Source organism: Adiantum capillus-veneris, chromosome 18 (genome assembly GCF_014529385.1).
Source record: "Adiantum capillus-veneris isolate H3 chromosome 18, ASM1452938v2, whole genome shotgun sequence".
Lineage (NCBI taxonomy): Eukaryota > Viridiplantae > Streptophyta > Polypodiopsida > Polypodiales > Pteridaceae > Adiantum > Adiantum capillus-veneris.
The window spans coordinates 116,364,814-116,380,459 of NC_140948.1; the positions used below are offsets into that span (position 1 = coordinate 116,364,814).

At 46.5% G+C, this 15,646-nt stretch overlaps 1 protein-coding gene across 1 annotated transcript in view; it reads right to left on the reverse strand.

Annotated features, from left to right (window-relative positions):
• Positions 1–2,174: 2,174 nt before the first annotated feature.
• LOC147436260 (Cytidine/deoxycytidylate deaminase family protein) overlaps positions 2,175–15,646 on the reverse strand; it is a 51,424-nt gene continuing 37,952 nt past the window's right edge. The window contains exons 2-3 of the mRNA XM_086489189.1: positions 3,083–3,381; positions 2,175–2,981 (exon numbers count right to left, since the gene is read on the reverse strand). Of these exons, the coding sequence (XP_086345315.1) occupies positions 2,333–2,981; positions 3,083–3,381 (948 nt within the window). The 3' untranslated portion in view covers positions 2,175–2,332. The remainder of the gene's footprint in view (positions 2,982–3,082; positions 3,382–15,646) is intronic.

Sequence of the window (15,646 nt, forward strand, 5' to 3'; positions counted from 1 at the left end):
ACCCTTTGAGCCGACTCAGGTGGCTCATTGGGTTTAGTTACTATGGAAACATTGGAAGAGGGTGTACCTTCAGGCAAAGATTGAAAAGAGATTCCGTAACAAGGCATAGATTTGGTAGCGTCCAACCACTCTAGCAGATCTTCGTCTAACCCATCAGGTGAAGTAGGTTGTTTCAATTCAAGGCTGGTCTCTAGGGACAAAGAACTATGTTGTACCATTAATGGGGGTGACGGGGAAGGTGTAGAACTGGTTGAGGGGGAAGGTAGGGGTAATGGGGTTGGTGGACTTCTGCTTGGCAGGAAGGGTTGACGCTTCCTGTGGTAGTACTTCAAAGGACTTAGTAATGGGCTTTGTCGCTCTTTTGACTGCCTTGTATGTGTCATGCAGTAACCACAAGCCCACCCAAGACTTTGGCACGAAGACCTTTACTTATTCCACATTGGTCCAGACTCCACTAGACCAGGGCGAGAACAAGACCTCCTAGTTAGACCTGGACGAGAGAGGACTAGACCCAACCTACTCTGGCTAGACCTGGATGAGGGAGGACTAGACCCAACCTAGAGACTACTAGACCAAAACGAGAGACTTAGACAAAGACGAGCCAGGACGAGTGCCTAGACTAGTTGGTCTAAAATTGAGCTGGACAGACCAAGCTGGACTAAGCTAGTCCAGACTAACACAAGCGAGAGCTTAAACGAGCTAGCTTCTCAACCTGGAGACACAGTAGAGTGAAACTTTAGTTGAGGTCCCATCGAGCGTGCCAAAAGTGAGCGCCTGTAGCGAAGATAATGTGTCGTGCCCTCTGTAGTGGGTGCTCCTCAGTGCAATGTGCGTGATATCTCACTCCACAGAATGAAAACACAAACACAGAAGACAAAGAACAACAGAGCAAGAATAGTATGACTCGGCAGATCATGAACAACACGAACATCAACAAACTCAAAGAAACCTATACAGACTCAGGCATGGCAACGCACTTAGCTCCAACCTAGATCTCATAGGTACAATGGGGGTGTCTAGGCTCAACTGTGCAGGGATGGTGCAAACGTGTTGTGTACTGATGGTAGACTCTAGATGACTGACCACACAAAAGTAGATGTTGATGCGTACCCACAATTGGAACCAACCACTCATATGTATCTCCTAAAAGCCACCAACAACTGGCAGATATCCCAATCCGGCTAAGCCTATCTCCTAACTGAGGTGGTGGTGATCTGGCCACAGTGTCTATTGGATCACCATCCGTAACACTTGCCACGTGTCACAGCCCAAGCTACAGTACGCCCAATGTCAACTCAAGCCCAACTACTTGTCCCATGCCAATGACTTTGTAGCCCTCAACTAAGGTTTTTTTGAGTCATTTGAGACACCCTCTCATCTTTCAATTGAAGACAAGATGATGATTTCAATAACCTCTTACAAGAAGAAAAAAACAAGGTTTCATAATATGACACTAAGTAGCATGGACCAATCACAAACTTATAATCCTTTCGTGATTGCCACAATGATAAAGTTAACATGAAACTATATAACTAAAATCCAATACATTAAAAATTAATTAATAATACATTCTTACTATCATGACAACCACCACAAATTTAATGCTTAAACTCTCGCTGTAGAACCAAATGCTAAGCCAAGCCCAACCCATGATGTATGAGTGGTGTAGGTGTATGGCTTGCATAAATTGGCTAGATCAAAGGTCCCTACTAGCACCTTAAGGTTTCCGGTCTAGATGGCTTGACTCGCAATTAGGCAAGCATGTGAAAGGACAATACTAGGGTGGTTGACCTCCAAGGGAAGTGCACCCCTATGCCATACAGCAAACCTTTTCCGTGACTAAAATTAATAGTCTTGATACCAAACGCACAAGGAATCTACTACCTATGCTTTATTGTACTCCTTTGGTAACAAGACTTAGCAATGTGGTTACCTTAAGATCAAATTTTGGTATGAATTATAAACACCACCACCTTAAAACTGGGGGGATTCACTTGTAGTATCAAGGAGACCACACATGTGTGCCCCTGTATACAAGACTCCATTTGTAAAATCTGTCTTTTTTGCTTTACAAAACCCCCCTATTGTACACTCACGTGATACCATACGGTAACCCTTAGTGAATACCCCAAGCTTAAAGCTGGCCTTGGGAAATAAGACCAAAGACTAGCAAGGAACCAACGTTAGAAATCCTTCATAAACTGAACCATACAAGTAAATTACATTATCACCTTCTCCCGGAACAACCAATCATCAACGGCAGAACTCTTATGACAGCTCTTCGCTAGCAGACCAAGTTTAAGATGCATATAATACACAAATCCTAATGCTATCACCTTGGCAAATAGCCTTCAATAATGACATGAGATCCTGACATTCTTGACCTTACTCGCTCTACAGGCAAGGCACCTCCATCAATTACAAAGCCTGGACCAGCTCTATTGTGGCCAGTTACTGTGGGGAATACATCTACAATCACCTTCTGCACCACTCTCTCTTCCACAGCAAGCTTGCCCAGAGGATTGTGTAGGCCCAATGGATCACGACCACGCGAGTCCAGCAACACTGAACAAAATCCACGTTCATAGCAGACATCTAGCACTGACATCAAGCTGAGTTCTTGTAACACCATCACTTCAATGCCTCTCTCACGCAACAGAGATTCCATGGATTGGCTACCTGTCCTGCTGCTAGCCTCTAAATCGAGCACCACTGCTTGCTCGCTTGCGATTACCAAGGTAGGTGCAGATGTTGTGTCGAATATGCTGGATGCAAGGGGCAGTTTCAAATCATGTGATAGGACAATTCGAAGGGGCTGCTTTGATCCAGTTTCTGCAGAGAGTAGCACTGGATTGTCCGAAAGCGCTGAGTCATGAACAATCACTGCATCAGTTTCCTGTAACAACTTTGAAAAGTAGCTACCAGCACTGCAGTCAACTGAACTCGATTCTATGAACCCACCATCAAGTGACACTGAAAACCTGCAATGAGTTAGAAATTTGCAAAAATAAGCTGAATAAGGAGTAAGAACCTTCAAAGGAAATAATTCGAGCAATTATTAGCACCAGATAGTATTGCACACCTTAGACTTACAAAAGGTTTTTTCTCAAGCATCCGATAAATATAGGCCTCGTTTAGAGCTTCACATATAGGAGTTTCCACCCCCGGCACAACTTCTATACCAGCTTTTTTCAAAGTTTCTACCCCTTTTCCAGAAACAATAGGGTTTGGATCAAGCATTCCCACTACCACTTTACTAACACAAGCTTTAATCAATGCAGTTGTGCATGGTGGTGTCCTGCCATAATGATTACATGGCTCCAAGCTCACGTAAGCTGTAGCTCCTTCAGCATTTTCTCCAGCCTCTCTTAATGCAAATACCTGCAAGAAGCCGAAAACTCTCTCTCTCTCTCTCTCTCTCTCTCTCTCTCTCTCTCTCTCAGGCGAGGGCGAGCAGGCTGAGACGGGGGCGAGCAGGAGTCTGAGGCGAGGGCGAGCAGGCTGAGGCGAGGACGAGCAGGCTGAGGCGAGGTCGAGGGCGAGCAGCCTGAGACGAGGGCGAGCTCTCCTGAGACAAAGGCAAGCCTGAGGCGAAGGTGAGCAGCCTGAGACGAGGGCGACCACTCCTGAGACAAAGGTGAGCCTGAGGCAAGGGCGAGCAGCTTGAGACGAGGACGACCTCTCCTGAGACAAAGACGAACCTGAGGCGAGGGCGAGCAGCCTGAGACAGGGGCGAGCCTGAGACGAGGGCGAGCAGCCTGAGACGAGGAAAAAGGCGAGCAGCCTAGATGAGGGCGAGGGCAAAAGCCTAGACGAGGACAAGCGGCCTGAGACGAAGGCGAGCAGCCTAGACGAAGGCGAGGGCGAGCAGCCTAGACACGGGTGAACGGCCTAGACGAAGAGGAGGGTGAGCAGGTTGTCTGGCGAGGGCGAGGGCGAGGGCGAGGGCGAGGGCGAGCAGGTCGTCTGACGAGGGCGAGGTGCAGCAACTTACATTGCTCTGTCACATCAACACCAGTGGCAGCTGGTGAGGGCTTGACTCAGTGCTCGCTATATTTTTCTCTCTCGGATGGACCAACCAGTCGAGGATGGTGATGCAAGTGGTTTCACCACCCCACAAAAAATGAAAGCAACATTCAAGCGGAGGAACACAGATAGTATACTCTCGCCAAGCTCTCTACGGGCAGGTAAAACCGTCAGAGTCCAAGATGATTTAATGATGGAGAGGGTTCAAGTGATGATTAAATCGGAGCTCAGCTTTATGAGAGATGACATCAAGAAAGAGATGTACGCAAACGCGGATAATTATAAGAATTCTATGTATGCAGATATGAGGAAAGAATTGGATAAAGCGATGCTTGATAAGCATGATGAGATGTATCTATCTGTGAAAGGGGAGATGCAGGCTCTAATGCGGGCAGAAGTGAATGTAATGGAATGTATGCAGAAAAAGTTGGATGTGGCAATTGCAAGCTTTGAATCTTGGAAAACCACTATGGAAAAGTGCATGAAGGATAAAGATGCAGTGATCGAAGAACTTAAAGGGGAACTTGCAGCTTGCAAATCTATGCCCAAAATGGAGGGGGGAAATCAGCCCTCGATGCTGAAGGAGCTCGAAGAAATTAAGGAGAAGGTGAAAACTCTGCGCGAAGGGGGAAGAACAAAACTCGAAAGAGGCTTCCTCATGGGCGGAGCGCCTTTTTAAAACACAGGAGGAAGTTGACGAAGCAGAAAAATGGATTGAAGGTGCAAAGAAAGGGAAGGCCCGGATGCCAGAAGCCGCACAGACTTCTACCATCATCAATATGACCATTGAGGAGGAACAGATGAGGAGGACTAGAGCCCTCCATGTGCGATTACGGGTATCAAAGACACCGAAAATGTAGAAGACGAAGTGAAGGAACTCTTGCAGCGCATGGGCATCCCGAAACCTATGCACACAGGTGCTTAGAGAGTAGGAAAGAAGGGAGTGGATGATAAGGGAAACGTCAAAGAGAGAGCACTTATTTTGCGTTTCCCGACTTTGGAAACAAGGAAGGAATTCCTAAAGAAGAGACCACCACTTGAGAAAACTGGAATATTTATGGGGGATGACCTTACTTTAGCACAAATAGCACATATGCAAGAGTTGATGCCAGAGATCAAGGCAGCAAGGGAGAAGGGAAAAATTGCCTTTTATAGAGGAGGGAAAGTAGTGGTTTTGGAAAGACGCACAACATGACGGTGCGAGACATATGGGACCACACTCCAGATGGCGGTATGGAATTGTAATGGATCATATAGGCTGGATGTGGGTGCCTTTGAGGATAGCTTTAGAGATAGAGACATTGTCTTTTACTCAGAGACACATCAGAAATCTGGACAGTTGATGCCAAGTGTGACTGGTAACCACTTATGGGAGACAGCTTGTCGGCCAGACGCTAGATCCCAGCATGGGAGTCGAGGTTCAGGAGGGGTAGCAGTCTTATTCAAGGAGGAGTTGCAGCCGCTATTACAGATTGTCCGGAGAGATGACCAGGCGAGATACATGTGGGTGAGACTGAGAGTTGAGACATGCAGATTCTTATACATTGCTATATGTTACTTTCCCCCTAGTACATTAGTCTATACCTCACCTAGACGGCAATCCCCCTTCTCTATACTTGATGATGACATATGGGAGTTTTTAGAGATGGAGATATCATTCTTTTGGGAGACTTTAATGCCAGGACGGCCAAATCCCAAACGGGATTTTATGATACCTCGGAGGAGATGCTTAGAGAGATGGGTATATCGGAGATGGGGCTTGACAGACACTCACAGGATAGAGAGCACACAGAGTATGGGAGATATCTCATGGAGATGACGACTACGCAGGGTTTGGCCATACTTAATGGTCTAGAGATTTTTCCTTCGCCTGGGGGATTCACATGCTTTCCACACAGACATGGGGCCAGTACAGTGGACTATGTCATGACTTCACCGAGCTTCATCTCTAATATTCAGGATCTCATTGTGGGTCCTAGACCTGTTGGAGTAGCAGTGGACCATGCTCTCCTGACTTTTTCAGTCTCTTTCCAGTATAGTGCCTCTCAGACACCACGGAGGATTGCACACACATGGTATACTTTTACACCAGAGATGGACTCAGTTTATGTGGAGGAGATCTACAGACGGATGTGGGCAGCCGAGCCTATATATACCGTGGAGGAGATCACTACTTTATTGACGGAGATCTTGCATGGGGCAGCAGCAAAGGCATATCCACACACTCAACCAGATCAAAGAAGACGTTCTGGGAACATGCCTCAGAATAGTTGGTATGATGAGGAGTGCAGAGAGATGAGAGTTCAAATTCAGAGCAAGCTTATACTTGGGAGTAATTACATATAGACAGTCTCTAATTGCCCTTCGGCGTTTAGTGCGACGGAAGAAGCGGGTCTTTTTAGCCCATGGAACGTGATTTGTATCAGCTCTTTTTGAGTCGAGATTCAGGTGAGGCCTCGCATCTCTTCCATGAGCACTCACCTCCTCCCGAGATTTGGGGTCAGCATGCAGCATCATTATATACAGTACCTGGGCAACCACCATTACCAGACCCTCTAGAGCCATGTCCAGCCACTAGTACCTTTTTTACCACTGAGATGGTGAAGAACGCCATTGACAGGATGAGGACTAGGGGAGCATATGATCATGATGGTTTGGTGGCAGAGCACTTGATACATGCTAGAGATTTACTGTCAGAGGTTCTTGCGCGGTTATTTAACCGTGTCATGTGTGAGGGACTACCCGAGTCCTGGAGATTATCTACTATTGTACCTCTCTTCAAGGAAGGGAACCCCACGGTGCCAGGGAACTACCGTACTATTATGATAGGGCACACATTGGCACGGTTGTATGCATCCATTCTTGAACAACAACTGAGTAAATGGGCAGAAAATGAGGGCATACGAGCAGCAGGACAGGCTGGATTCAGGAGGGGTTTCTCCACTTTGGACCATATGCTTACACTCAGAGCCATTATTGAGGAGGGTCGGGCACATGGGAGATGGATGTATTGTTGCTTTGTGGACTTCCACAAAGCCTTTGACACAGTGCCGAGGGCCAGATTGATGCACAGGCTACTGAAGTTGGGAGTACCCACAGAGATCATATGGGGGATCATGGCTTTATACGGCTCAGTGACTGGCCAGGTACGCACTCTTGAGGGGACTTCTGACATTGTTCATTCCATTGTTGGAGTGAAACAGGGGTGTCCTTTGTCCCCTACACTTTTTGGTATGTATGTAGATGAGGTCTCTAACTACATTGACAGAGAGGGTGACAGAGGCGCTCAGCTAGCAGGGACATGGATCCCTTTATTATTATATGCTGATGATATTGTGTTGATATCAGAGTCGCCAGAGGGCATGCAGAGACAGTTGGATGCATTGCACAACTTTGCAGAGGATAGTGGACTGTCTATGAACCTGGTAAAACCAAGGTTATGGTGTTTAACACCACACCACGGTGGGTCAAGAGATCGGCACCTACACTCGTATATGGTCAGGACACTGTGGAGTACACAGATGAATATACATATCTAGGGGTGGTATTCACGGGACCGAGGTTTACTCTGAGGAGAGCAGCAGAGACTAGACTGTCCAAAGCCTATGCGGCATTAGGAGGGCTAGAGAGGATGTGTTCGCAGGTTCAGTTTCAAGAACCACGAACAAAGCTATGGCTCTTTGATACTTTGGTTGCTTCAGCTATGCTTTATGGGGTCCAGGTTTGGGGACCATCTGTGAATCATGACAGTTGGAGGAACATGGAGAGACCCTTGGTATTTATGATATCCCGGATGATTAGAGCCAAGGCCTCCGTACCACATGCGATTATTCGAGCAGAGGTAGCCGCCCCCCCCTATAGAGATTGAGGCTCTTACCAGATCAGTGTCCTTTATGCACAGTCTATGGGATACACATAGAGGCAGATACACTAGATTGGCTCTTGAGTCCTCTAGACAGTTAGCGATGCAGGGCATCATGTTGGAACTTGGTATGCGCAGATGACCTCATGGGTTCAGAGGCATGGTCTCAGCATGGATAGATTGCCTCCATTTCAGTATTCCCTAGAGGCACCCTCCCTGCCAGTCACACGGACGGAGATCACTAGACTCATTCGTCAGGATCTTATACAGTTGGACACCAGGAGGACATGGGTAGAGCCAATGCAGGAGTTGGGCACGAAGATGGCTTTCTACAAAGAGCATCTTCTCCAACTTTCGGGAGATGGGTTTGTGACTCGTCCGAGCTACATGGACACTCATTTGTCTCATGGTCTGCGATGTGCTATTGGTCAGATTCGCACATCCTCACACCAACTGGAGATTGCGACGGGTAGATTCAGAGGGATACCACCGGAGTCTAGGATATGCCAACTATGCGGTAGAGAGCCAGAGACAGAGCTACACTACATATGCCACTAAACTGTGTATTATGAGATACAAGGGCGCTTCCATTGCTTATTCAAGGAGGGTTTTGAACCCCTAGATAGTGTCATGTGGTATCAGGATCAGAGATGCCTTGGCTTATATCTACTTGAGCTACACCGACATAGAGATAGTATGCTGAGGAGACATGGAGTACGACAGTCACAGAGACGGATCTCAGACCTCTTTGGATTGAGGGAGCCAGGAGACCAACCACCAGCACAGGGTTGTACCCGCATTCATACCAGAGGCACCCTCATTGACAGGGCGACTGAGCTCGGGAGATCTAGACGACCACGACCGAGACACAAGAGCACACTCCATCGGCGGAGACTCCAGGAGAGGATCAGAGGCATTCTAACACGACACCCAGATTGTCATTGAGGGCCTATTCTACATTTTCACATTTCACACTTCAATTTCAGTTTTCATTCTTACATTCAGTACTACTTTTTGTACTTGTACTTCAGACATTGTATTAGATTCACCACTTTGTATCTGATGGTCTCATAGGTCATTTTGGCCTTTTGAAGACGTTAATATATCATTTCATTTCATTTCATTTCTCTCTCTCTCTCTCTCTCTCTCTCTCTCTCTCTCTCTCTCTCTCTCTCTCTCTCTCTCTCTCTCTCTCTCTCTCTCGCGTAATGGCGGCTCTCTACAACACCGACCTCCACCCTGCTGCCTGTGTGCCCTGCTGCCCTCGCGCGCCCTGATAATGCCTGCACGCTCTGCTACCCTCACGCGCTCTGCTGCTGCCTGCGCGCTGTTACACGCAGCCCCCTCAGCACCGCTCTGCCGCCTCGCACCCCCTGCCTTCACGCACCCGCACCCGCAACCCCTGCCTCGCACGCTGCCCCCCGCTCCATCGCGATAGGCCCCCCGCCCCCCCTCTCTCTATCGCGTTGCCCCACTCGTCTAAAACCTTTACCTTTTTACATTTTTTTACATCTTAACTCTATCGCCCCCCTTTTTAACTCTATCGCCTGAACTCTTTACTCTATCGCGATAGGCCCCCCCCCCCCCTCTCTCTATCGCGTTGCCCCACTCGTCTAAAACCTTTACCTTTTTACATTTTTTTACATCTTAACTCTATCGCCCCCCTTTTTAACTCTATCGCCTGAACTCTTTACTCTTACATTTTCGGCATTATAACTCTATCGCCTATCGCCCCCCCCCCCCCCCCCTTCCCTCTTTAGTGCTGCTTCTCCCTCTCTCTCTCTCTCTCTCTCTCTCTCTCTCTCTCTCTCTCTCTCTCTCTCTCCTCTCTGTGCATTGGCTATCGGCACACCATGGCCACATGAATGACACTGTGAACCTGCGAATTTCTAGAAGCGGCCTCTCTGTCAGGTCCTCACCTACACGCACCATGGGACCCAAACCAATACAGCAAACAACCCCCCCGAAACCGGACATCATGGAAGGGAATACGCCACCATGCTCATTACGAGACATATGGGGACTCATCTCCTCAATGCACACCACCATCATGAAGCAGAGTGATGAAATCAAAGACCTAGCTCTAAAAAACCAAGAATTGGAACACAAGCTTCAAATGCAAGACCTACGAGTCCGTCACCAAGAGGAGAAGATGCAGGAGCTCCAAGGTGCTCTTGATAAGCACACAACTACAATGCAAGACACGCTAGCCACACATGATGAAAAGATTGCGCAAATGAATGTATCTGAAAATGTGGGCTCTTGGAAAGATGCACTGACAAACACACCAATGCCTCAGACTTCCTCAATGAACAGAGACATGTATGCTAATGAGGATAACAAAGAATACACCGAACAAGAGAAAAGAAAAATGAACATCGTGATACGGGGTATCCCCAAATCCGACAACGAGAAGGTCATTACCTTGAACACAGACATCACGGAAATGATCTCCACTAACTTCGGAATGCACGATGTGGTGGTATATGGTGCACATCAAGTAGGCAAGAAGAAACCAGAAGCAAATTGGGCAATCGTATGCACACTTCTGGATGCCCGCAAGAGGGCTATTATCCTCGAAAACGCCCGCATCTACTTAAAGGATAGCGCACTTTACATCAGTGAAGATAGAACACCGAACCAACAAAAGACCAGACGTGAAGCATACGAATCTCGCATGAACAAAAAAACAGCCCAAGCGGACACGAAAGGGGAAGCAAAAGAGGAAACAAAATGACAATGCGAGACCCATGGGTTCACGGAATTACACGTGACAAGTTGGAATTGCAGAGGCTTCCCGTGGCATAAAGGAGAAGGATTAACGGAAGTCCTAGCCGACATTCTCTTTTTATTGGAAACATGGGAACACGATGCATGTAGAATACCACACATTGAAGGATATGTCACACACTCCCTACGGATGCCATGTACAAAAATGAGGGGACAAGGAGGAGTCGCAGTGATATACCGAGAGGAACTCAGAAAAATGATCACAATTTGCAAGACAGATGCCCATAACCCGTACATATGGATCAAGTTTGACACAAAACCTAAACCTATGTTCATTGTCGGGTGCTATATCCCCCATAGAGAGTCACCATTCTATGGTGCCTTCAATGTAGAGAAGAATTACCCTTTCGAGGATTTGTATGCCGATATCCATGCCTATGCACAAGAAGGGATGATTATGCTTATTGGGGACATGAATGCTCGCATAGCACATGTGCAAATGCAAATGGTGGATCTCATGACACCTCCAATGCTTGAACATAATGAGATACTAGATCCCACATGGGAGAGATGTTCGAAAGATCTCATTACAAACCCGCAAGGTATTGCATTGCTCAGTATGATGACATCCTTACAACTAATCGCCGTCAATGGAACAAGTAAGTTTGAAAAATCGGGAGAATGCACATGCTACACGGCCAACAAAGGCATGAGTGTTATTGATTATGTATTGATTGCATATGAGGCATCCCATATTGTAAGTAATTTTACAATTGGGAAGAGGTCACCCAATTCGGACCACACCCCAATCCATGTAAGGCTACAAGTTCCCACTCAAAAAGCACAAAAACAGCCCCATGCCCGATCATGGACATACAAAATGCAAGTGGACAAGAAAAGAAGGTATGCAGAACATCTAGACAATGCACTTGCTCATGTACCCATACCATCACACATCGCACAAACATGGCCAATTTTCAAACAAGCTCTATGTGACGCCGTGGAACAAACAATGGGAAAAACGCATCGGCGAGGAAATCATGTTAAAGGGCTACCGCATAACCCATGGTTTGATGAAGAGTGCAAGTATGTCAAAAAACAATTGCGGGCACTGTCAACGACGAACACGGAATGGGAAACTCTATCAAAAGACTACACAAATCTCAAGAGGCGGAAAAGAAGAAACTATGAGCTACGCACGGAGACACAAGCCATAGCCAACTTCAAGAAAAATCCCAAAAAAGAATGGCTGAAAATAAAAGAACGGAGACATGACATTATGGGGCCCATAAGCTCAAATGACATGTACATGTATGTGGAACAACTATATGTGCATAATAATGCGGAAGAAATGCCACACATGCAAACCGATCTCCATGCCCAAGACCACTTTGATCCCGAAACGGTTAAAAAAGGCATACAGAAACTTGCAAATGGGAAAGCTCCGGACATACTACACTTGAACTCAGAAATGCTCAAATGGTCAGGTATGAGAGCCAGAGAGTGGATACATAGAATGCTAAACCAAGCCATTGTTCAAGGGCTACCCGAGGATTGGCAAAAGAACTGGATCAAAGCACTTTACAAAAAAGGGGACGTAAATCAGCCTACCAACTACCGTACCATTATGGTTGGATCTTGCATGGCAAAGCTTTTGGGAAGCATCTTAGAACAAAGCATAAGCACATGGACAGAGACAAATGGAAAACGAGCAAAAGAACAAGCAAGTTTTCGACCAAAACATAGCACCATTGATCACCTTGTTTCACTCAGGGTATTAATGGAAGAGAGTCGGCTAAAGGGAAAAACATTATACTGTTGCTTTGTAGATTTCACCAAAGCCTTTGACAAGGTCCCGAGAATGGGTATATGGAAAAGGATGGAATGCATAAAAGTACCGATGTATCTCAGGAGTGCGGTAGCACATCTCTATGACAGAGTCATATGTCAACTAAAAACGCACGAAGGGCTGTCCAAAGCTTTCTCAAGCAACATGGGGGTCAAACAAGGATGCCCTCTCTCCCCTACTCTTTTTGGATTGTGCATTGATCAAATAGAAAGCTTCCTCCCTCAACTAGAAGGGGATGAACCAGCCATCGGGATGTTCACACTTCTCATGCTCATCTATGCAGACGATGTGGCTCTTTTCGCCCATGACATTACAGCTCTACAGAAATTGGTCGATGCGTTACATGCTTTTTGTGAAAATGTGGGTCTATCAATCAATGTAGGCAAAACAAAGTTCATGATTGTAAAGACTCGTAAGATGGATATCCACGCCCCCCTCATGTATCAAGGGAAACAAATTGAGAAAGTCGACAGTTTCAAGTGCTTGGGGATTGACATCCCGTGCAACTATGCTTGGGGACAATGCGCACATAATAGAATTGACATCGGCCATGCCAAGTACTATCAATTTGGAAACATGTGCACACAAAGGAGCATAAAAAGATGGGAGATAAAAGCGACCATTTTTGAGACATGCGTAGTGCAAGCCATCCTCTACGGAGTGGAAATATGGGGAGCAAGCATTTCAGCCCACACATGGAATGAAATTGAAAAAATTCAGAAAAAATTTCTATGTCGACACATGGGGGTCAAAAAGACGACACCATACTCCGTGCTACTCTTGGAGACAGGCAAGAGACCACTAGAAATGAAAGCATTGCAAAAGATGTACACGTATATCATGAAGGTCAAAGCGATGCCTACTACCCGAATCCCCCGCATTGCATGGGAAACGGGATGTGTGCCACAAAAGACAAAAAAAAACAAATTTCTGTCATCGAGCCTCATACAGGACATTAAGAAATGGTTCGCTAAATGGAATGTAGAGGCATATGTGGACATGCTTATTGAGGAGGGCAAGGAAGGAGAACACATGCTGAATTTTGAAATTGCATTACTAAATAGCCTCCACACCAAGTGGAAGACAACGCAACACCGCTCGAAATTTGAATCCTATTGCAAGCATGTCAACACAAAGTATTGGAAAGGCTATAGCACAAACCCAATGGAAGCTCAGGCCCACATACGAACACCCATGCCCCACATGGCACGAAGAGCCATCTCTTTGATGCGCACAAGGTCACATATGCTCAAAATAGAAACAGAGGGCTGGCTGAAAATTGATGCTTCTAAACGGATATGCACATCATGTACAATGCAAGCTCCCGAAGATGAAGCACATGTGACATTGGAATGCCCAGAATACGCTCACATCCGGGCTAACTTTCAACCACTTCTAAGCGGATGCTCTACCTTTGCGGACCTATTATCCAAGACAGACCCCTCCCCTACAGCTCTCGGCACATACCTCACCCGCATACTTGAGCATCAAAAGACACTCATAGGAACACAAAAAGAGAATAACACACACCACACCATACACCCCTGTGAGGGGAGACTATGTATCACTTTGAGGTCCCATGGGTCATTTCTGGCCCCCCGCGGACGTTAATACCAAATCAAATCAAATCTCTATATACTGATTTCTTCACACCAAACACTGGACAGATCGAGGGGCAGCCACCACTGCAAAGCTCAGCTCAGACACACACCCGAGGCACTCTCATTGACCGAGGATTGGAACTAGGGAGATCGACACGCCCACGACTGAGGAGAGGAGCTTCACAACATCCACGGAGACTACAACAAAGGATTCAAGCCATACTATCTCGACATCCAGAGTACAGATGAGGATGGATCCATCACCCATTGTATCTCTCTTGTATTTGGCACCCATTGTATCAGGGATCATACATACCCCACACAGTTCGAGCTAGTAGCACTGCTAGATTCATTTTAGTATTTCTTTTTTTGTACTCAAGACACGATACCAGATTCACAAGTTTGTAACGGATGGGTCTCATAGGTCATTTTGGCCTTTTGAAGACATTAATATATCATTTCATTTATATCATTTCTTTCTCTCTCCTCGTCAACTAGATCTTTGAGGTCTCTTGGGATAGTTTCCTACGACGTTAAAACTCTCTTCTTCTTCTTCTTCTTCTTCTTCTTCTTCTTCTTCTTCTCTCTCTCTCTCTCTCTCTCTCTCTCTCTCTCTCTCTCTCTCTCTCTCTCTCTCTCTCTCTCTCTCTCTCTCTGTGTGTGTGTGTGTGTGTGTGTGTTAGGTGCTCTCTCTCTCTCTCTGTCTCTGTTAGGTGAAGCGGAATGATTGTTTGCGCTTTGCTCAAGATGAGTGCTCCCAACTGTGCTCAAGGTTCCTTTTGTTCTTATGGAAGGGAGAGCCTTCCGTTCTTAATGAGAAAGTATTATGATCACAAACAAAGTGAATGGACATTGTGCGTGCAAGTGTATGAGACTGAGAGATAGAGAGAGAAGAGAGATACGACACCAAAGATGTAAAACCCTCCTCCGAAGGCCCCACTCTCGTCGGCGAGAGTGGTCTACTTATGATTGCATAAACTGGTACAACTAAATGCAAGTGATTGATGCAAGTCTAGGCTATGTCGACGATGACGACGGGGATGACGAAGTCGACCTAAGGGCTGAAATCTGCAATCTTTCTACTGTTGTCCAAAAACGCTACTAGTCCAAAAACGCTGATTTGGGGGCTGTTTTCTGTGGGTCTTTGACGCTGAAAATCTGCAGGTTTAGGGCTGAAAACTGAGGTTTCTTTAGGCTGAAAACTGATGGTCTTATCGGCCTGAATCTGCTACTCTTTAGGGGCTGAATCTGCAACTATTTCATTGCTGAAAATTGCTGCATTGCTGTGGGTGGTATTTGCTGAAAACGCTAGTCATGGGCTCCCAAAAACACTAGGTATGCTGATGACAAAAACGCAAAGTGCTGTGGGATGCTGCGAGGAGATCTGATGCAAAAACGCTATCTGCTGGGACTTGCTGGCGAGGGTGCAGATGGAAACGCCAAACTGAGATGCTTTGCAAAACGTAGTGGAAGGGAGATCTGCTGCTTGGAGGGAATCCACCAAGGCTTGGTCTTGCTGAGAAGTTGCCTGCTGAGCTTGGCTCCTGTTGCCTCTTCTGCCAAATAGTGCTAGCTCTA